Here is a 23,341-nt window from a genome sequence, read left to right as displayed (position 1 = left end):
ACTAGTAGACAATAACGTGGTGGTCTGGAGATACTGTGTTATACTTATTTTTGAGGTATGACGATATGTATGTGTTAATTGCACTAAAGCACCACTCCAGCCTTTTGTTTTGTTTTTATTTTCAGCACTGGAGTGGCACCTTAAATGTAAGCCCCATGTCTTATAGCCTCCCTCTGGCGTCCTCACCGGTTTTCAGCACAGCTCCAGTCCCACGTCACCATCTTGTGAGCGCAGCTACTGACTAACCAGAAGTCAGAAACCTCACAAGCGCTCAATGCAAATCTGTAAGAGCCAGAGCGAGACCAGAACAAGGCTCTCATAGACTTGCATTGACCAGTGACCTCCACACAGCTCCATGAAACGCTAAAGCTGCCAACAGGTCACTTTTCACTAGAAAATAAGACAGACCCCCGTCTAAACCCCTGCTAACACTTAAAGCACCACTCCAGCAGTGCAATAAAAACGCTGCAGTGGTGCTTAAAGAAGAAATAACAAATCGCCCATTGTTCTCATGACTCGCTATGTACTAAACATACAATGGGTGACATGGAGTTGGCCTAGAGCGCACACTCATCCAAAGTGTGTAGTGCCTTGGTTATTGACAATAGATAAATGCTGCTTTAAGGGATTGTCGTCAGAAATATTGATTGGTTTGTTTAAACCAGGTTTTTGTGTTCCTAACAATGTAGTCCTAATCGAGCTGCAATTCTCACTCTGGCCACCGGGGCTAATCTTGCTTCCTGTTCACATGGACATAAGCAGCAGTCTAAATCAGGCCCTATATGGAAGTATAAACTGGGCACCCACTAACTAAAGCTAAGGACACTGACTGTAGCGAGGGGGAGGCGATCACAGCGCATCTACCATGCAGGTGAAGAATGGCTGAGTATTACAATGAAAAGTCCTATGTACTGAATAGGAAGTGTTAGCCTAGTGGCCAATTTACTTCAGCAATTTAAAAAATGCACATAACTTGAGTCGAGTTTTCATCACACAATCTTTTCAATCAGGGCTGAATGTAATTTTTCAAAAATTAATGTAACTCTTCCTTTATATGTATTTAAAACAGAAAAAACAAAACCCTGCACATTAGCCACCTAACAATCTTTTGTATTGTAACATTTAATTAGCATGTGCAAAGGTAATTGTGATGGGAAGGGAGCGGGGCCAGCTGTGATGTCGCCTATTGTGAATGGTGGATCCTGTTATCAGCCTGTGTAGTTCTGCCCTTCAGGAAAACTTACTGTAAGGACAGTATAGAGTTTAAAAAGTCCCAGTTGTCAAGGTAAAAATTGCAAGAATTGAATTTTTTTGTTTTTCCATATTACAATCTTTATATTAAAAAAAACCTGCCAAAATGTGGCACAAGTCTGACTTTAACAATAGATTATTTTCTGAGAACCTTTTCTAAGCCGTTCCTTTCCAATATCTCCCCCATGTGTAGTGCTGTGAGGCTTTTCCTGAATTATGAAGGTGCACACTGCCATCCAGTGGTGTGCTTGGCAAATAACAGCTGACCTGACTCGTTCTTTAATGACTTGAACATTGCACTTAACGCTACATAAAGGCAGGAACTATCGGCACTTGTTCTGAGGCACCAATGGACAACACTTTAAGTGAAATTTCTGTTTATGATCTTGGAGAAAATGCAGCACCTTGGTGTGGCTTATAGCAAGTGTGTAAGCTGCTTCAAGCACCTATTAAGTAGCAAATCTTTCTGCAGAAGTCACCAGTGCTGATAAAAATATTTTTTCTGACATGTTAGAGTTTAAGCTGAAGAAGATGTGGAAGAGTCCCAATGGAACAATCAGGAATATTTTGGGTGGAACAGTCTTCCGTGAGCCAATTATTTGCAAGAACATTCCACGCCTGGTGCCTGGATGGACACAGGCCATCACTATTGGCAGACATGCACATGGTGATCAGGTAAGTGTCTTCGTTGGCTCATGCCTTACGAATGTTAGTTTATTTTTTTTAAGGACCTTTTTCATGCATGTTTTTTTTTTGTTTTTTTTAGTACAAGGCCTCAGACTTTGTCGTTGATCGAGCTGGAAAATTCAAGATGGTGTTCAATCCAGCTGATGGCTCGGCAGCCAAGGAATGGGAAGTGTATGACTTCCCTGCTGGAGGCGTGGGCATGGGAATGTACAACACCGATGAGGTAATGATGGCTCTTCACTGTACACTGTGTGCAGAATTGTTAGGCAAGTTGTATTTTGATCCCATGATACTTTTTATACATGTTGTCCTACTCCAAGCTGTTCACGCTTGAGAGCCAACTACCAATTAAGTAAATCAGGTGATGTGCATCTCTGTAATGAGGAGGGGTGTTATCTAATGACATCAAAACCCTATATAAGGTGTGCTTAATTATTAGGCAACTTCCTTTTCTTTGGCAAAATGGGTCAGAAGAGAATAGACGGGCTCTGAAAAGTCCAAAATTGTGAGATGTCTTGCAGAGGGATGCAGCAGTCTTGAAATTGCCAAACTTTTGAAGTATGATCACTGAACAAAAATAACTGCCCATGAATTGAGGAAAATCAAGCATGAAGCTGCCAAGATGCCATTTGCCACCAGTTTTGCCATATTTCAGAGCTACAACGTTACTGGAGTAACAAGAAGCACAAGGTGTGCGATACTCAGGGACATGGCCAAGGTAAAGAAGGCTGAAAAACGACCACCTCTGAACAAGAAACATAAGATAAAACGTCAAGACTGGGCCAAGAAATATCTTAAGACTGACTTTTCAAATGTTCTATGGACTGATGAAATGAGTGACTCTTGATGGGCCAGATGGATGGACCAGAGGCTGGATCAGTAAAGGGCAGAGAGCTCCACTCCGACTCGGACACCAGCAAGGTGGAGGTGGGGTACTGGTATGGGCTGATATCATCAAAGATGAACTTGTGGGACCTTTTCGCGTTGAGGATGGAGTAAAGCTCAACTCCCAGACCTACTGCCAGTTTCTGGAAGACAACTTCTTCAAGCAGTGGTACAGGAAGAAGTCGGTATCGTTCAAGAAAAACATGATTTTCAGGTCAATGCTCCATCACATGCCTCCAACTACTCCACAGCGTGGCTGGCCAGTAAAGGTCTCAAAGAAGAGAAAATAAGGACATGGCCCCCTTGTTCACCTGATCTGAACCCCATAGAGAACCTGTGGTCCCTCATAAAATGTGAGATCTACAGGGGGGAAAACAGTACACCTCTCGGAACAGTGTCTGGGTGGCTGTGGTGGCTGCTGCACGCAATGTTGGTCGTAAACAGATCAAGCAACTGACAATCTATGGATGGAAGGCTGTTGAGTGTCATCATAAAGAAAGGTGGCTATATTGGTCACTGATTTTTGGGGGTTTCGTTTTTGCCTGTCAGAAATGCAATTTATTTCTAAATTTTGTGCAGTTATATTGGTTTACCTGGTAAAAATAATACAAATCAAATATATTCCCATCTCACTTGTTTAAGTTGCCTAATTCTGCACAGTAATGGTTACCTGCACAAACGATATCCTCCTAAGATGCCCAAATATAAAAAAAAACCCGCTCAAGCTTCCAAAAATTAAGCTTTGATTTGTCCTTTGGGTTGATTTGAGAACAGTTGATTAATAATAAAAATAATCCTCTAAAATACAACTTGCCTAATATTCTGCACACAGTGTAGTGACTATTAAGGGGGAACTTTAATACAGGGCTGTGGAGTCAGTCAATTTTAGTGGAGTCGGCATAAACTGGACTGACTCCCTATTCCTAATATATAATAGGGTACAGTAGTTCACTGCAGGATGTGCTGTAAAATTTTCATAACTTAGGAAAGTTATGAAATGTCCTATAAATGTCTGTTGTGTTCCTGATCTAAGGGTCTCTGCTTTTAGCTGAGATGAATCTGTGCTGTACTTTATGTACATGCTCTGTAGGCCATGTTCACAGGTCCAGTAATGATTCGTTAGAATGAATCCGCAACAAATCATTGGCAAAAAGTTAGGTTAGGTTTTTTTTTTTTGTTAAACTGATCTGCTGGATCTATTTGTTTTTTTTTTCCATAGATTTTAAACTGATCTGTTAAAAGCAATCTACTTTTCTTCTTTCAATTTGTAAAGATCTGGTTATTGCTTACTGCATCTACTAGAAATTACAAAAACAAACTGGCTAGCTGATCCATAGACTTCAGTATAAAAGAAAAAAACTGCTCCAACATAAATCAACTTTCTTTTTAAAAACTAAAGTTGTTTGCACTTTTTTTTTTTTTTTTTTTTTTTGTCATCTGATTTCAGCTGGATCTGTTCTAACAGATCATTACTGGACATGTGAAATTCTTAGAAAGTAATGCTGCCTGTGAGTTACAATACCATGGATGCCCCTATACTATAATAAAGCCCTTGACAACTAATAATGCTTCATGTGGCCCTGGAGTAATGATGACCCCACTAAAGTTAACCCCTTGAGCTCCCCTTTACAATGCCTTGAGTGCCTCAACAAAAATACAGGTTGATTAAAAAAAGTATCACTGGTAAATGACTGAAAATCAAAGCAAAACTGGCTTGGGTGCTTATCACATATTGAATTCTTCAAGACCCAAATTTAAAATGTGATTATGTGGAGACACTTTCAGAATAAATGTGCACCGTCTAGAAACTGCACTTCAGGATCGTTGGCTCGAACACCCTGTGACTTCTGTGGGGCTGCATCAAGGCCTTGTTGTACCGGCCCTCCCCCATCAGCCACAGGATCTAATATACTGAGGCTGACAGTGTATAGCTCTGATAATACTGGCACCTGTGAGCCCAGCATTGTCCAGACATCTACACATCTGTTTCACCAGTGGAAATCACTTTGAACATTTGTAGTGTGTAGATTAAATGTGGATTTCAATTTACTATGTTTTCAGTTATGAATGCTGAGGCCATAATTCATATACAATGCCCCTCATTCCCCCCCCATACATGCTAAATATGCCTGAGTTCCCGCAAAAATGTTATACTGCAGCAGAAATTAAAATAAAAAATGTACACTCTCCCAACCCTGATCCTGATGCTCTCGCTGGCTGTTGGTGTCCTTTTGGAGTGATGCACTGATGTCAAAGCGATGCCAAGGATGATATTCTATGCATGCACCTGTCACTATGTAGGCTGGAGCTTCAGGCTATGTGCACACGTTGCGGATTTTGCTACGGATCCGCAGCGGATCTGACACTGCAGATCTGCAGCAGTTTTCCATGCGTTGTACAATACCATGCAGGGCTGTCACTAGAAATTTCAGGGCCCATACTGGCAAAATTTTGGGGACCCCCCTGAGACTCTGCCCAGGCTCCACCCCAGCCCTGCCTCCATTCTCCACCCCTGGAACTGTCCACAGTCCCACTGCTCTCTTGGAAAAACTCCACTTCTCACCTATCACACATTAACAGTTCCCATCACCAGATCACACATATAGCCGGCAGCTTTTGTTTTGGCCAAAAGATTTTTTTTTTTTAAGCCGCCACCATAACACGGTAGATACTCTTGACCGGGCCCTACTCTACTGTAACCTATTAAATATTTAACAATGCAATTTAGGTTATTTTTATTTATTTTTCAGTTTTTAAAATGACCAATATCATATACAAGGAACAAATGCCACAACACCATGACCAGACCACAAATTACCACCACATAGTGACTGAATACTACAATACTTTATAAGTAATAAAAAAAAAAAAAAAAAAAAAGCAATACTATCACAATCAGTGCCATTATACACAGCAGATCTGTACTTAGTATGCAGTCTGTGTACAGGTAATAGTGATCACTGGTGACATTATACACAGGATCTGTTCATAGTATACAGTGTATAGGTAACACTGACTCACCAGTGACGTCTCTAGGTGAAATCCTTCGTCTTTCATCCAGCACAGACCGCCATCACTTCTTCCAGCCAGGACTTGTCTCTGCAGGAAGTAACAGTTATCTCGAGCTCCGCTTGCAGAACACATTACTTAATTTTTTCCAACTTCTACAGTACACCACATGCAGAAAAAAAGGCGACAGTGTCACTCTACACAGTAACAGGCCTGCCCCCCCCCCCCCCATTTTAACCCTTATCCGGCTGAATAGGTACAATTGTAACTATTCCGTTTTAAAATTGCAATAACTTTTTTTTGAAAAGACGTAGAGGGCTGAAATTTCGTGACATCTCTACATTTTTGGTCCAGAATATATTGGCCAAATTTCAATAAAATATCTCCACCCACTTCCGAGATAAGGGGTCGAGATCTTTTTGCATCCATAACAAGCTGCATAGGTACAAATGTACCTCATATATTTTGAATGAAGATAATGCAAGGGAAAAAGCATAAATTTTTTTTTAATGATAATGCTATTTAACTATTATAAACAAGTAAAAAACTGTTCATTTACATTATAAAAGAAAATGTAAGAAACTTTTTTTTATTGATTTTCTTTGCAAGTAATGCATGTTGGCTTTGCTACAGAGTGTTCATCGCAAATGGGTTTCACACAAACCACACAAGACTTTCTAGTCTTGCGTTGTTTTCGCCTCAGGTCTCTGCAGACATAGCAACTACCAACAACAGGGGAGGGTCCACGACTACCATGAGGTATGTTGGGGCCAGCTGCTGGCTGCGATGCTACCACAATGCATCGTCCAAGCACCATTTCTACTGCACCTCGAAGAAAATGGTTTCTCATTATCATTTTGTTTGTACTACGATCTTCAATTGCAATCATACACAGCTGATTTGCGAGATCTTTCAGGAACTTTCTTCGTTAATCCTTTGCCCTGAAGCTTGGATTGTGTTCTCTGTAGATGATGTAGGATGCTAACCCACTGACATCAATCATATTGTAGAAAAATGCCAAAGTCCAACGTGATGTTCGTCGTTTCACAGTGTACTCTCCCAACATTTTATCCATAACATCAACGCCACCTTTTGTTATGTTGTAGTATTTTATTATCTCTGGCTTGGCTGCTAGTGTCTCTTCAACTTCTCCCGTCATGTGCATAGATGATAGAAGCACGACTGATTTGTTCTTCTTTGGTACATATGAACAGACTGTTGCATCATGATTGTAGGCAAAATTTGTCGAGTTTACAGGCCTTTCTTTGGCAGGCTGCATGTTGCTAGGTAGGAACCTTTTGTTTTTTCTTACTGTACCAACTAGTGTCATGTTCCAGGAGTTCAATACCTTAGCTAGTTCCATGGTTGTAAAGAAGTTATCGGTGGTGACATTTCTTCCAGAGCCTTTATACGAGCTCACTAGGTCCAATACTGTTCGTTCTCCAATGTTTACTTGTCGAGGACCATCAGTTGGTTTCCCAGTGTAGAGCTGACCTTGTAAAGGGTAGGCATTTGATGAGTCACAAGCCCAGAAAATCTTTATGCCATATTTAGCTGGTTTTGAAGGTATATACTGGGTAAATTTAGTATGACCTCTAAATGGAAATAATTGCTCGTCGACGGTGATACAATGATATGGCTTGTAGGCTCTCTCCAGATTACTGTTCAGCATTGTCCAGATGTCCCGTATTGGTGCAGCTTTATCTGTTTGCACACGTTCTGCACGTGTATTTTCGTTGTCAAACCTGATAAATCTGAGTATCATCTTGAAGCGGTCACGAGACATGGCTGCACGTATAAGAGGCAGAGCAGCAACATTCCACATTTCCTCCAGATTCTCTTTGTTGGCTCTGTGCACACCAGCAGCAATCAGTATGCCCAAAAATGCATGAAGTTCAGTTTCAGTAAATTGCTTGAATGTTTTTTGTGGTGGCCGTTTGGAAGAATCAGGAAAACGTTGTACCAGTTCGTTGTTGTAAGCATCACAAACTCTCTTGGCCTTTCGATTCGTTTCCCGTAATATGATGTCACACATCTCGGGAGTCATGATGGACTTGAATAGCTCTTTTGCTGTATATAGGTTGCTGATTGCTGCAGGGCCACCTCTTTGTCGTAGGACATTACGAGATTTTGTTTGTGCATTTGGCAGTGGATTACTGCACCATTGAGTTTCATCCTTAGCAGTCCAAATGTCGCCTGCACTTTGAGGCACAGAATCATCCTCAACACTTTCGTCTGATTCGTATTCATTTTCATGCTCTATGACCATTTCTTGTTCAATGTCTGAATCTTCTTCAGTAACATCCACTTGTGGTACATAGTTTTCATCAGATGCAACATATGGTTCATCCTCATGCTCAGAATCAGATTCTTCTAGCATTCGCATTATTTCGTCAGACGTAAATCTGTAAATATGAAAAAATGTAAAATAAATAATTTTCCGAAATACTACATTATTGGCTTTTCACAAAATTATACTAACCTGCAAACACGTTTTCTTGGATTATGGCGGAAACTAGATCCAGCATTACTATCACTCATGATGACTTGCTAGATGAATTTTGGCTTCGTATTTTGTGCTGAATATAAATAAAACATCGTAAAACAATATGTAGATACTAATTATTATCCATTTTTCGTATAAAAATTATACCTATAGTGATAAGTTTCATACAAAATATATGTAAGCCAAGTCCAGGCTGAAAGACAATTTGACTGTTCTGTCCCCACATAATGAGAATAAAGGTATAACTGGCTGTTAGATGCTGTGAGACTTTCCTACCTTCGTTTCCAAGAAATTGAAGACTTCACAAGCCTAGAAATGTGTGCTCACAGCAATGAGATGAACAGCAAAATGGCTAATGAGAGGAGGGAGGCAGGAAGACAAGTAGAAGCCACTCCCAGTTTGAATTAACTTAATTGACAGCAACATAAGTGACCAGTAACAACACTGAACAATAGATATCAGCATAACATTTGTAGCTGAATGAACTTTAGTTTCTGAAACCAAGTAAAGTCTTCCCACAGTGGAGGTATATGTGAAGGTACAATTGTACCTATGCAGCCTGTTAAGGTTGTAAAATTATGCAGCCTGACAAGGGTTAAAACCGTATACTCAAAAAAATAAAATACATCACTGCAGTAATATCCCTTAATTAGCCCCTATGGTAATAATATTCCCCATCCTGGCCCCATGTGTCTCATTCCTGGCATCGGCTAAATGTTCTCCCATCCTGCCCTCATGAGTATCTATTCTGCCCCATATGCTCTCCCCATCCTGCCCCATCGGTCTCCATCGTATCCATCCTGCCCCCAGTGTTTCCAATTCTGCCCTGTCTCCAATCATGCCTCCATGTCTGCAATCCTGCCACGTGTCTCCAGTCATGCCCCATCTGTCTCCAGGCATGCCCCCAGAAAACTCTGCGTTGTATTTTCCGCAGCATGTCAATTCTTTGTGTGGCTTACACCTGCTCCTCAATAGGAATCCGCAGGTGGAATCTGCACAAAATCTGCAGTAAATCCGCAGTGCGGTTTACCTGCGGATTTTGCAAAGACAGTGCGGAAAAATTTTAACACCAATTCACAACGTGTACATAGCCTCAAGGTGACCTGTGGCCTACAGGCAGTGTATGGGCATGATTCTCTCCTCTACCACAGTGTAACAGTATTTGTGTCCTATGCATGCTCATGTATTTAACTCCTTCACAACATGTGCCGTACATGTACTGTGCATGTAGTGTCTCCCCCTTTGTGAGCCCACATCTTTCCTGGCACATGTCAGCTGTTCTGAACAGCTGAAATGTGCTCTTACAGCTGCAGGTGGAATTGTGACCCACAGCTGTTAACCCATTTAATGCCGCTGACCAACTCTGATAGTGGCATTTAACGCATGCTTCTGGCAATTGTTCCAGAAATCCCACCAGTCGGTGACCCCATCATGTGATCTTGGGTCACCAAAGGCATGCAGGTCTCCTGCAGACCTCTATGGTTGTCACTGCCGGATTGCTATGAGCACCACCCAGTCGGCGCACATAGCAAGTCGGAAATTCTACTGCAAACAGGCGATCTGATCATTGGCTGTATGTAGCAGAGCCGATCGGATTATGGCAACTTCTAGCCTCCCATGGAGACTATTGAAGCATGCCAAAAGTTAAAAAAATCAAGTATTTAAAAAAAGTTTAAATCGCCCCATTCAAAATAAAATAAAAAAAATCAAACATACACACTTGGTATCGCTGAATCTTCCGATCTCGGTATAAAAAAATTAACAATCGCTAAACTGTGTAACGAGAGAAATTAAACGCCAGAATTACATTTTTTTTTTTTTCACATGATCTCGGGTCGGGTGAAGGCTTATTTTCCAGGACGTCCCCCTGACAGCACGCTGGAGGACGTCCTCCTCCTCCTTGCAGGGACAGGAAATACAACACGAGAGGTTAAAAGGTCCCACTCCACCCCCTTTCCTTCAGTGTTTTTCCTGTCCGTGCATGGAGGGACACACGAGAGCAGAGCAGCGCGGAGCAGTGCAGAAACTTACCATTCCAGAGGGCCCGGGGGATCGTGCGGCGGTGCCAATATCTTTCCCCCGCGACGGTGGCCCGAGGCAGAAACTCCCCGGTGGGGAGTCCCTCTACCTAGAGACCAGTCGAGCGGACGAGCTCCTGGGTGAGAGCCGCTTCCTCCCGGTGGGAGGCTCTCGGCTCGGGCGCCAGGCCAGCAAGAGGCGCCACATGTCAGGAGATCCGGCAGCGGTTTGCGTTCCACGAGGTGGAACGCGGAAGTAGGTCGTACAGCACTTCCGGTGGCGTCTCGAGGTAAGGTGACGTCACATCCGGGGGGAGGCGATGCACTCGGCGTGCGTTCCACTGGGTGGAACGCGGAAGTATGCATACATAAACCCGGAGGTACTGCAATAGCGCGCCCTGCTTTCCTCTGTATGAAGGAGGATAAGGCGCAAGATTTGTTTGTGGTGACGGCAGGACACGATACAGCGGATAGTCCGGGCCAGCCAGCATATTGAACCGCATCTGATGCCGGAGACTAAGGGTGAGCGCAGCAGAAGCTGCTATATCCTTTATTTGATTAAGAGATTACACACTTACCCTGTGTATTCCTCAACAGAAGATATGGAGGTCAGAAGTGAGGAGGCAGGGGTAAGTGCGCAGGGCGCAGAATGACGTTATTTTTGCACATACACTGAGCAATGCCTATTCTTATATTTAAGGATAAGGAGGCTACACATAATCCCCTCCCTCTGACAAAGAAGACGGGAAAAGCATCTTCAAAGTCTAAGAGGTGTTCTGTGTAATACGAAGCTTCCAGAGACCTATAATAAAGCTCTCTGCAGCTCGTGTATCTCTAAGATCGTCAGAGAGGAACAACCTTCTTTATTGTCGGAAATGAGGAGCCTAATCCGAGAGGAGGTCCAGAACTCCCTGGCCTCAATGTCTCAAAGCGGTCGGTCCAGTCCAGGCCCGGCACGGAAGAGACCCAGAAGTGAGGCAGCGCAGGAGGATCGGTACGATTCTTCAGAAGAAGAATTGGAGTTTAGAGATTCAGATCAAGAAGAAGAATTGCCTAAGGAAGAACAAGAGCAAGGAAGAAAGTATTATTTCCCAGTGGAAGACACGGAGCAGCTAGTTCAAGCGGTAAGAGAGACTATGCAGATAAAGGAAGAACCACGGCTGAAATCGAGACAAGACCAGATGTTTGGAGGTCTCACGCATCAAGAAAAGACGGTTTTCCCTGTGAGCGAACACATTCGTCGGATGATAGCCCAAGAATGGAAGGATGCGGAGCGTAGGTTGGTGATGTCGCGTGAGTTTAAAGGTCGTATACCGTTTAACCCTGAAGAAATCAAGACTTGGGAAGAAATTCCGAAAGTAGATGTGCCCATAGCCAAGGTTACAAAGAAGACTTCCATCCCTTTTGAATATTCCTCAAGTCTCAGGGACGCAATGGATCGGAAGGCAGATATCCTATTACGTCGAGCTTGGGAAACCTCAGCAGCTCTGATTAAGACTAACATCGCGGCTACGTCAGTAGCAAGGTCCATGTTCCTGTGGATGGAACAATTAGAACATTTGATTAACAAGACTCCGCGGGCAGATATAGTTGCCTCCCTGCCTATCATAAAGTCAGCTACGGCTTTCTTGGCAGATACTTCGGCTGAGTCCGTTAGATTTGCAGCCAGAAATAGTTCTTTGTCAAATGTGACCCGTAGGGCTATTTGGCTTAGATCTTGGTCGGGGGATAACGCATCAAAAAATAAATTATGCGCCATTCCATTTATGGGGTCCAAAATTTTTGGTCAGGCTCTGGATGATATTTTAGAATCTGCATCAGAATACTAAAAAAGGATTCCCGGAGGAAAAACCCAGGAAGTTTCAGCCTTTTCCCAAAATTGTCAGGAGAATCCCTGACGATAATAAATTTAAAACCTCTAAACTTGTACGTGAAGTACAAAAGATTCAGGATGGAGTCTATAAAATCAACGATCCATCTGATAAACAAAGACTCGGTGATGTGCACTCTCGACCTGAAGAGTGCATATTATCAGGTTCCAATACATCCCTCTTCTCAGGACCTACTGAGGTTCTCGGTGAAATTTCCGGACCAAACCTGCCACTTCCAATTTCAATGCCTTCCCTTCGGCCTAGCATCGGCTCCAAGGATTTTCACGAAGTTGATAGCAGAAGTGGTGGCTTACCTAAGAAACCAAGGCATAACGATAATTCCATACTTAGACGATTTTCTCGTGGTGGCAAGAACAGAAGATAGTCTGCTAAATCACAGAGATCGAGTCATAACGGTTTTGGAACACCTAGGATGGGTGGTAAACCGGGAAAAGTCTCATCTAAGGCCCGAATCCCGAAAAATATTTTTAGGAGTACTCCTGGACTCTACGGCCAGACAATCCTTTTTGCCAGAAGTCAAGCGGCTTTCAATGAAGAAGATGGTGCTAGAATTCCTAAAGGGTCCGGTTACAGTAAGATCCGCCATGAAAATGTTGGGGAAGATGACAGCTTGCATCCCTTGTGTCAGGTGGGCTCAGGCACACTCAAGACCACTACAGGAACAAGTTCTCAAAATATGGGACCGTCATCGTTCATCCCTGGACAAAAGGCTTCGTCTATCAATAGACGTAAGAAGATCTCTACAATGGTGGACCCGAGACTACAACCTAAAAGTAGGTGTTCCATGGATCGCAACCCCCTGCGTGGTTATCACCACGGACGCAAGTCAGTGGGGATGGGGAGCTCACTTGGAAGGAAAGTTCTTTCAGGGAGAATGGCCAAGGAAAATCAGTCGGATGTCATCAAACTACAGAGAATTGTACGCAGTCTGGGAGGCCCTCAGAAGAAATCGTCCCCGCCTAAGAAACAGACACGTAAAAATCCTATCGGACAATGTGACAACAGTATCCTTTTTGAGACACCAAGGAGGTTCCAGACACAAGGCTCTTCAAGATCTAGCTCAAAGGATTTTTGCTTGGTCAGAAAACACGATCCTGTCAATAACAGCGGTACATCTAGAGGGATCTCAAAACATTCTGGCCGATTACCTAAGCAGAAAAAAGGTGTCTCCAACAGAATGGGAATTAAATCAAAGCATTTTTCAAATACTATGCCACCGTTGGGGAACTCCTGGCATAGACTTGTTCGCTACAAGGAAAAACTCGAAGGTGCCAAGATTTTATTCCCTCAACCCTTCAGACATCCCGGAAGCAGTCGACGCACTGAGTCAGAGGTGGGACGAACCTCTATCTTATGCGTTCCCTCCAACAGCACTTATCCCAGTAGTGCTCAGGAAGATTCAAGAGGATCAAGCAACAGTGATAACAATAGTACCATACTGGCCAAAAAGAAGCTGGTTCCCATTGTTAGGAGCCATGATGTTGGAAAACCCTATCAGACTCCCGTTATGGAAGGACATCATTTATCAGGGACCGGTGTTACACCAAGATCCAGGGAGATTACATCTATCAGCATGGATCCTGAGAGGGACATGTTAAAGGCCAGAGGTCTGTCGGACAAAGTAATTTCAACCATCCAGGCTAGTAGAAAGCCTGTTACTGCGGCCATCTATCACAAGATTTGGAAGAAGTTTTGTACAGAAAGTGGCAGGTCGGCCGGGATACCGGGAGCCGTGGATGTTCCTCGAGTTTTGAATTTTCTACAGTCTGGCTTCGACATGGGGCTTAGGCCAAGTACTCTTAAAGTTCAGATTTCGGCGCTCAGTACTTTCCTAGATTATCCATTGGCTTCTCACCCGTGGATAATTAGATTCGTGAAGGCCATCCAGAGATTACGTCCTACCTTGAGGCAGCTAGTTCCTTCTTGGGACTTAAATTTAGTTCTTAGGGCTCTGTGTAAAGATCCCTATACTCTTAGAGAAGATATGCCTATTTCAGTACGTACCTGGAAGACGGCCTTCTTGGTAGCCATTACAACAGCTAAGCGCGTAGGCGAGATTCAAGCCCTTTCAATTAAAGATCCTTACCTTCAAGTCCGGGAAGACCATATAATTCTAAAATTAGATCCAACTTTTGTCCCCAAAGTAGCCTCGTTAAAAAATCGAGACCAGGAAATAATTTTACCTTCCTTTTGTGACAACCCTTCTAATGAAAAGGAACGGGCATTACACTCCCTGGATGTTAGACAGGCAGTTTTAGACTATCTGGAAGCCACTAGTTCCTGGAGGAAGGATTCTAATCTGTTTATTTTATTTGGGGGCAGAAATAGAGGTAAAAAAAGCTTCCAAGACCTCAATTGCTAGATGGATCACGTCTATAATCTCAAAAGCCTACACATCAGAAGGGATAGATTGTCCAGTAGGGATTAAAGCGCACTCTACTAGGGCGATTTCGGCTTCATGGGCCGAGCGGGCAGGGGCATCCCTAGATCAGATTTGCAAGGCCGCTACTTGGGCCAGAGTAAATACTTTTTGTAAGCATTATAAATTGGATGTGTTGGCTGCACATCAAACATCTTTTGGGAGAAAAGTTCTCCAGGCAGTTGTCCCACCCTAAAGGAGGTTTTCTTTGGTATTCTCCAGCGTGCTGTCAGGGGGACGTCCTGGAAAATGGGTATTATACCTACCGATAATTCGGTTTCCAGGAGTCCATCCTGATAGCACCGTTACTTCCCCCCCATGTATTCTATTCTCATATGCTGTATATATTGGTAATAAAGAGTTTTTTGCAAAGTATATCTATCCATGGTGTGGTACTTGTCAAAACACTGAAGGAAAGGGGGTGGAGTGGGACCTTTTAACCTCTCGTGTTGTATTTCCTGTCCCTGCAAGGAGGAGGAGGACGTCCTCCAGCGTGCTGTCAGGATGGACTCCTGGAAACCGAATTATCGGTAGGTATAATACCCATTTTTTGCATGTCGAGCTGGTTTTTAATGCTACAATTTTGGTGCAGATACGATCTTTTGATCGCCCGTTATTGCTATCAAGTAATTCTGGCGTTCTTTTTCCCGCTATGCCACTTTTTTACACTTTTTTTTTTTTTCCCCCCCAATTTTTGCATGCTTCAATAGTCACCTTGGGAGGCTAGAAACTGCCATAATTTGCCTCTGCTACATAGAGGCGATGGTCAGATTGCCTCTAGGTAGAATTACATCATAGCTATGAGCGCTGACCACAGTGAGTGGGAGATTCTGAACGTACAGTCTGTTGGGTATGATGAGATCTAAGATGGTGCAAAGTATGTGATGCCAAGAAATGAGAATCTGTATTAAGAGGGAATGATCCACTGTGTCGAAGGCAGATCTAGGAGGACCGAGTAGTGATGCTTGGATTTGGCGATTTAGTAGGTCATTGGTGACTTTAGTCCGGGCAGTTTCAGTGGAATGGTGCAGTCGGAAGCCAGAGTGTAAGCGGTTGAGGTGGGAGGACAGTTCAAGATGGACCTGGTGTCCCAGTAGTTTTGAGGCATAGGGGAGAAGTGATATGGGGCAAAAGCTAGACAAAGAATGGGTCAAGTGAGGGTTGGTGTGATCGAAGCATGCCTAACCTACACAGATCCTTAAAGCAACCCTCCAAATGTAAATGACTGTACTGTTACAATACCTGGTTCCCTCCATTCTGCAGCCACTGCATCCCTGTCTGTTCAGCAACATTCTCAGAATTTTGGTTAGGTGATTCTTTTTTTTTTTTTTTTTTTTTTTTTTTTTTCTTTATCCCTTGATAAAAAAAAACTAATTCTGTAGATAAACTGTTAATTTCTTGTGCTTGATTTGCAGTCTATTTCTGGCTTTGCACATAGCTGCTTCCAGTATGCTATTCAGAAGAAATGGCCTCTGTACATGAGCACAAAGAACACCATACTGAAGGCTTATGATGGCAGGTTCAAGGACATCTTCCAGGAGATCTTTGAGAAGTGCGTATAAGATAAATCTACAGTATTGCTATGTATTGGGCACTTACACATTACAATAAATCAAGATACTGTCAAAGATCTAGGCCACAACTTCAGTTGAGCATCCCTAAGTACATAGAATATCAGTAGGATCAACCCTCCTAAGCAGTCTATATGGGACTGTAGGTCCTATCAAGGTATCATTTTATTAAACTTTCTATCTGCAGTCTGATCTCACAGCCTGTGTGGATGGGATGGATGGCATGAAAGCTACAGAAGTGTATGTAATTGCACCTAGGTCTCCTCCACTCAAGGCACTTTGTAATGAGGCAGCTCTGACTGTCAGTCATTACGTGTCTTGCTGGTAACGCTGCGTTTCTCATCTTTGGAGGCAGATTCTCATGCAGATCAGTGTCCTCCCCATATCCTGTTACAGGATATATTAGGAGTTGTGCATTTCTCTGGAATAAGTTTGGATTGCAGATAAATATAATTTTATTGGGCTACACCCCAATATAGACTGCTTAGGAGTGTTGATCCTGCTGGCTATTTACTTTGAAATAGTTGCTGTTGGACGTTCTGTGATTTTTGGTCTTTTATACACATTTATATCCTTGGCTTGATTGATGTTGTATAAATTAATGTTAACATGAAGGCACTGTATTTCCTTTCTAGGCATTACAAGCCACAGTTTGATAAACTGAAGATCTGGTATGAGCACAGGCTGATTGATGATATGGTAGCTCAAGTTCTCAAGTCTTCTGGAGGCTTTGTCTGGGCTTGTAAGAACTATGATGGAGATGTCCAGTCTGATATTCTTGCTCAAGGTAAGCTTGTGTTTGTGCTTGACTGACTGATTCTGCCTCAAATGTCATTCTGACCTTATCGAGCTGCTCATAATGTTTTTGAGATCATAGGCAATTTATATAGCTATAGTAGAAAAAATAAAACTTATTGTACAAAGTTGACACTTATCTGAGACACAAGTCTGTGAAGTCTGACTACTGCTATGGAGACCCTCTTCTCCATGAGCAGCAAGCTGAGTATTAAAGGGGTTGTCGGGTCTTAAAGGGACTCTGTCACCTGAATTTGGAGGGAACAATTTTCAGCCATAAAGGCGGGGGTTTCGGGTGTTTGATTCACCCTTTCCTTACCCGCTGGCTGCATGCTGGCTGCAATATTGGATTGAAGTTCATTCTCTGTCCTCCGGAGTACACGCCTGCGTAAGGCAAGATTGCCTTGTGCAGGCATGTACTACAGAGGACAGAGAATGAACTTCAATCCAATATTGCAGCCAGCGGGTAAGGAAAGGGTGAATCAAACACCCGAAAACCCCGCCCCTATGGCTGAAAATTGTTCCCTCCAAATTCAGGTGACAGAGTCCCTTTAACCTATAAGTGTGACTGCAGACTTGTGAATCCTTACTTCTCAGGTGTTGGATTCTCGCTGTCTAAGCTCTCATCTAGTCAGACTGGCCAGGAGTATGTAAAGTACATACTTGTGGTCATATGATCGCCCACTCCCGGCAGAGAATCCTCATTGTGCACGCTGTGACTGGAGATTTGTAGTTTAAGCCCGACAACTGCTTTAATCATGAATCTCTGTGCACCTTCTCAGAGCATGGGACTTGGGCCATGTTCAGTATTTGGTCAGTATTTTATCTCCGTATTTGTAAGCCAAAACCAGGAGTGGCTGATAAAAGCACGTCACCGCTTCTGTATTTATTATACAAAACCTTAATGAGTTTCCTCATGTCAGCAAAGTGAATGCAATTCCTGGAGTCTCGTGCACACGTTGCTTATTTGTAACCTGCGGATGTAAATCTGCAGCATGTCAATTATTTCAGCATTATTGCTGCACATTTCCCGCATACTGATGAGTGGGGAAAAATCTGCACCAAAAATGCAAGTAAAAAAAAATCACAAATGTGTATTATAAGCTTTGGTTTTCCTGCCAAGAGATACAGAACTTTCTACACCAAATACTTAGTGTGCACAGACCCTAAGGGTATGTGCACACGTTGCGGATTCTGCTGCGGATTTTTGCGCAGCGGATTTGGAAAATCTGCAGTGCAAAACCACTGCGGATTTTATCGCGGTTTCTTCTGCGGATTCCTCTGCGGGTTTTCAACTGCACTTTCCTATTGGTGCATGTTGAAAACCGCTGCGGAATCCGCAGAAAGAATTGACATGCTGCGGAAAATCCGCTGCGTTTCCGCGCGGATTTTTCCGTAGCATGTGCACGGCGTTTTTTTTTCCCCATAGGTTTACATGATACTGTAAACTTTGGGAAAACTGCTGCGGATCCGCAGCGCCAAATCTGCTGCGGATCCGCAGCAAAATCCGCAGCGTGTGCACATACCCTAAAACAGTTTTACGTGGGCGTTTGTAGAGTGGTGTTTTGCAGGGACTTTTAAAAGCGTTTGTCTCTTGTTTGACCTGATTGCTGCGCTGGAAATCATCCCCTGCAGACTGTGAGCCCTCGTGGGCAGGGTCCTCCCTTCTTATGTACCTGTTAGTGCCTTGTTTTTGCTCATGTTTATTGTATTTGTCTATATTTTCCCCCTTTTTCACATGTAAAGTGCCATGGAACAAATGGCAATAATAAAAATAATAAAAATAATTCATTGTGGCCTCAGTGATTCTCTCAGGGCACCCGCCATGGTGTTGCTATAGAGTGGGGAGTCGGGAATATTAATGGGGATTGGCAGTGTTGCTACTATTGTGCTGATGAGCTAATGGCTGTTCAGTTATGGCCCACTGTATAGTAATAAATGTGGTTCATTTCTTTCAGGATTTGGTTCCCTTGGATTAATGACATCTGTCCTGGTGTGCCCAGATGGAAAAACCATTGAGGCAGAAGCTGCTCATGGAACTGTTACACGTCATTACCGGGAACATCAGAAGGTGCAGTTCCATGCATTAACATGACTTCTAGAGTCTGACTGTAATATCCATTTATGCCAGGGAGGGAGTTTCCTAATTCTCTTGTGGGACTTTCTTTGGGGGAGGCAAGGTAGTCTGGTCTGAAAGCTGCCTTCATATTTTTTTTTTCTTATATAGGGTCGTCCCACAAGTACAAATCCCATTGCCAGCATCTTTGCATGGACTCGGGGCTTGGAACACAGAGGAAAGCTTGATGGAAACCAGGATCTAATTGAGTATGTCTTTCTTCTTTTTGATTTTTTTTTTTTTTTTTCTCTGTTTGAGAACAAATTGTGGTCTGTGACAATTGTAAATCGCTGCTTCATTTGTAACCTTTAAGAAAATACTGACCCTTTCCAATATATTTTATGGGACAACTGAAGTTGTGATGTGCAGTTCAGTGACTGAACTGCCAGGTTCTTCAACTTGTTTTAAGCTACATCGTTAAAATGAAGTACTGATCACCAATTCAGGGATGACTTCATAAAACTGGGCAGCTGTAGACTGGTGATTATTTTAATAAAAGTATCCTTACTGCCACATGAGAGCCCAACTTTCCACCAAAGTCAAGACCAAGCTTCTGGGTTGTAGGATCCCACAAGCACTGGTGGCACCGAAGGATCCCTCTCCACTACCAGTGCTGCCCTGTACTTAGCAAAGCTGTTGGGTCATGTTCACATCTGCGTTTTTGCTGTGGAACAATAGTGTTTTTACTGTACCTGCAAAGTAAATGAGATTCTGAAATCTCATGCAGACGCTGCTTATATTTTTCCTTGCATATTTGAACAATCAAAGCTTTTTTTTTTTCCACCATCCAAATGAATAAAAACCACATGTACTTTGTGTTTATCCTGACAACACTGATTGTTGTGCAGAAAAATCTGGAACTACTTGGTGTGCATATACCCTTTACTAGACAGTAATCAATAGTGAAGTCCACCAGAGCACTGGGGGTAGAAAGACCAGGATCTCTCCAAGAAGGGCCACAGAGGGTTGTGCAATCACTCTAGTTTGTGGGATCCCAACACTCAAAGTTCAGTGCAGACTGGTAGAAAGGTGGGCACTTTCATAAGTGCCCCTACTTCCCTTGCACACTTTGGTGATTTTACTGAATAAAAGTTCATGCCAAAGTCTGTGCTGCCTAATGTTAAATAATGAAGCACTCGGTGACATCAGGTTTTCAGATTCGTGGAGTAAAAAATATTGAGAAATAAAGCTTAAATTTTTTTATTAAATAATGGTACACTTCATTTCGTAGTTGCCATAACTGGTTAAGTGTCTGATCATTTCTTCATCTGAATAATTCCTTTCTAATTGTTTTAACCATAGTTTGAATATTCAATATTTTTGTCATTTAGCAGCCAATTGTTAGGAAGAAATATACAAAGACATATAAATCTCTTGAGAAATCTGACATCCTGAGCATAATTGCTGGGTAGCACAAATATAGTTTAAAGGGAACCTGTCACCCCCCCCCTGGCGTTTTTAACTAAGAGCCACCTTGTGCAGCAGTAATGCTGCATTCTGACAAGGTGGCTTTTATTTCTGGGTGCTGTAACTGCCGAAATAATCAGTTTTTTTAATTTGTCCTAAATACCTTAAGTCCTGGAGGCAGGCCTTTCCCCCCCTGCTGCAGACGCCACACAGCCGTCACTCAAGTCTTCTTGGCGCCGGGCGCCGCCTCCTCTCCGCTGTTTTGAAATGAGCCGGTGCCTGCTCTCTTTTCTCCTGCCTTGGGCAGGCGCAGTGAGCGCTGCCCGTCCTCTGTCCTCATATGCATTCTAGCTGACTGCTCCTGTGCGGCCGCCCTGCCTGTGAATCCCAGCCCCGCAGTGTCGTATTATTTATTCATACTACGGGGCTGGGATTCACAGGCAGGGCGGCCGCACAGGCGCAGTCAGCTAGAATGCATATGAGGACAGACGGGCAGTGCTCACTGCGCCTGCACCAGGCAGGAGAAAAGAGCGCAGGCTCATTTCAAAACAGCGGAGAGGAGGCGGTGCCAAGAAGACTTGAGTGACAGCCGTGTGGCGTCTGCAGCAGGGGGGGAAAGGCCTGCCTCCAGGACTGAAGAAAAGGTATTTAGGACAAATTACAAAACTGATTATTTCGGCAGTTACAGCACCAATAACTAAAAGCCACCTTGTCAGAATGCAGCATTACTGCTGCACAAGGTGGCTTTTAGTTAAAAATGCCCGGGGGGGGGGGGGGTGTGACAGGTTCCCTTTAATGTGAAAGGAGTATATTATGACTTGTGGGGTCTATAAGTTGTGTATTTTCTGTTGGTGGCCATGTGCAGTAGCAATCAATGTCTGACATTCTGCAGTGTCCTGCTGCCCCAATGTGGGTTTTAAGGTGAATGTTCTTTCTTGCAGCTTTTCTTTGAAACTGGAGAAGGTTTGTGTTGAGACGGTTGAGAGCGGTGTAATGACAAAAGACTTGGCTGGCTGCATTCATGGTTTAAGCAAGTGAGTGACTAATGCTTCCAATCTCTAGTCAAGTCCTAGAAGTTGAGCTTCCATCTCATAGCTGTTCTCTTTCCGCAGTGTCAAACTCAATGAGCATTTTGTGAACACCACAGACTTCCTAGACGCCATCAAGAACAACCTGGACAAAGCACTTGGGAAGAAATGAAGTTTGCACTAGTTCAACAGCCAGACAGTTTTACCTCATTTTTAACCTTTTCAATATAGGAAGTCGCCTTAGACATTGGAAGAAACTTTTTAACCCATTAAATGCTGGTTATAGAAGACACTGCACAACTGCAGAATCTGGACAGGTTTGTCACCTGTGTTTAGTGCTGGACTTCCGTTTACTGCACCTTTTGTATCTGTCACCTTGATCTGATGGTGCCATGTATAGCAAATAAAACCTTCACAAACTTCTCCTTGTAAAGTAGTTGAGAACACTTTTTGGAGAATATAAGGCCTGTTGCCTTGTAAGATTCTTGGAAGTAATCGAATATCTTTGCATGTGCAACCAATAAGAATGAACAATCTCGTCTGTAGATACCTGATCTGCCTACCTCAGCCTGTGTGGAAGACCAGAGAATGTGCTCATGCTGCCACATAGAAGTTGCAGCCGGCTGTTGCTGTAGTTTTCAAAATTGCCCATTATAAACTAACTTTTTTGCTGGGGAACTGTTGTCCACTATTGTGTACAACCCCCATCCCATCTCAGAATCAATTGTTTAATAGGTAAAAAAAACTTGCAGAAGTTTGATTTTTTTCATGTGGGCTTTATTTTTTTGAGCCCTGGCTTGGCATACACTACTGAAAAGCATAAACACATGATTGGGCTTTCGGAATGGCTTTTTGCCTTATTGGAAATTAAATAAGCTGGGTTGTCACGTGGACCCTCATGATAGCCAGAGTAAGATGCCACCAACATGTTCTGGAGTTGGCATGTAATATTGCATGTCTCCCTCTGGCTTTTAGCTCTGATGTAGAGATGGGCGAACCCCTGGATGTTCAGGTTTGGCCGAACAGTTAAAAAGAAAAGTTTGGGTACCAGAACAGTACTCGGACCTCATTTACTTCAATGGGGGGCTCAAACATCTAGTGTTTGCCACTGTCATATTTGTCACTACTTTTGATTTTAAAAAATGGTGTTCCAGCTTCTTATAAAATTCAATTTTATCAAAATTTAAAAAAGGTGACAGACGTGATGTAACATGATAAATGGCTACGTGTTTCGAACACAATCTTTTCTCAAGTTACACGTACTAAAACCTCCATGGATTTTATTTCATGGTTAACCAATTAAAATGTATTCACTCATCACTTGATGCTAAACACGCTTGATTAAAATCACATGCATATATAAAAAGGAAAGACCAAAAAACCAAGCAATAATGTAACCGAATCTGAGAATACAATTGGCATAATTACAGTTGACGGGGGTCAAAAAGACAAAAATCCCCAACAATGTTTAGTAACAATGAAATCTCAATAGTAAATAGTTAGTTCCTTGCGGGCATTTAGTCCTGTGGGATGGCACGATCCTAAACAAAAGATGCTCATAAGCATTCGTTTGTCACTTCTTGGTGGTCTCAACAATTGCTCAATACCAGTAACTTTCATTTTGTCAGTACTCCTGTGATGTTTACTGAAGTGTTCAGATGCCACAGAAATTGTAAAAACTAGAATATCAGAGCATGTAACATATTCAAATTACATTCAATACAAATAATTAAATATATCACATTTAGTTAGTTAAT

At 42.9% G+C, this 23,341-nt stretch overlaps 1 protein-coding gene across 2 annotated transcripts in view; it reads left to right on the top strand.

Moving 5' to 3' along the window:
• Nucleotides 1–22,017, top strand: part of IDH2 (isocitrate dehydrogenase (NADP(+)) 2) — a 39,014-nt gene extending 16,997 nt beyond the window's left edge. For both annotated transcript variants that reach the window (XM_077263526.1, XM_077263527.1), the window contains exons 4-11: nucleotides 1,766–1,926; nucleotides 2,018–2,161; nucleotides 16,083–16,219; nucleotides 16,874–17,025; nucleotides 18,992–19,104; nucleotides 19,261–19,358; nucleotides 21,498–21,590; nucleotides 21,669–22,017. In XM_077263526.1, the coding sequence (XP_077119641.1) occupies nucleotides 1,766–1,926; nucleotides 2,018–2,161; nucleotides 16,083–16,219; nucleotides 16,874–17,025; nucleotides 18,992–19,104; nucleotides 19,261–19,358; nucleotides 21,498–21,590; nucleotides 21,669–21,756 (986 nt within the window). In that variant the 3' untranslated portion in view covers nucleotides 21,757–22,017. The remainder of the gene's footprint in view (nucleotides 1–1,765; nucleotides 1,927–2,017; nucleotides 2,162–16,082; nucleotides 16,220–16,873; nucleotides 17,026–18,991; nucleotides 19,105–19,260; nucleotides 19,359–21,497; nucleotides 21,591–21,668) is intronic.
• The last annotated feature ends 1,324 nt before the right edge of the window (nucleotides 22,018–23,341 follow it).

The sequence above is a fragment of the Ranitomeya variabilis genome, chromosome 5 (genome assembly GCF_051348905.1).
Source record: "Ranitomeya variabilis isolate aRanVar5 chromosome 5, aRanVar5.hap1, whole genome shotgun sequence".
NCBI lineage: Eukaryota > Metazoa > Chordata > Amphibia > Anura > Dendrobatidae > Ranitomeya > Ranitomeya variabilis.
This window is presented reverse-complemented; position numbering and strand designations above follow the sequence as displayed.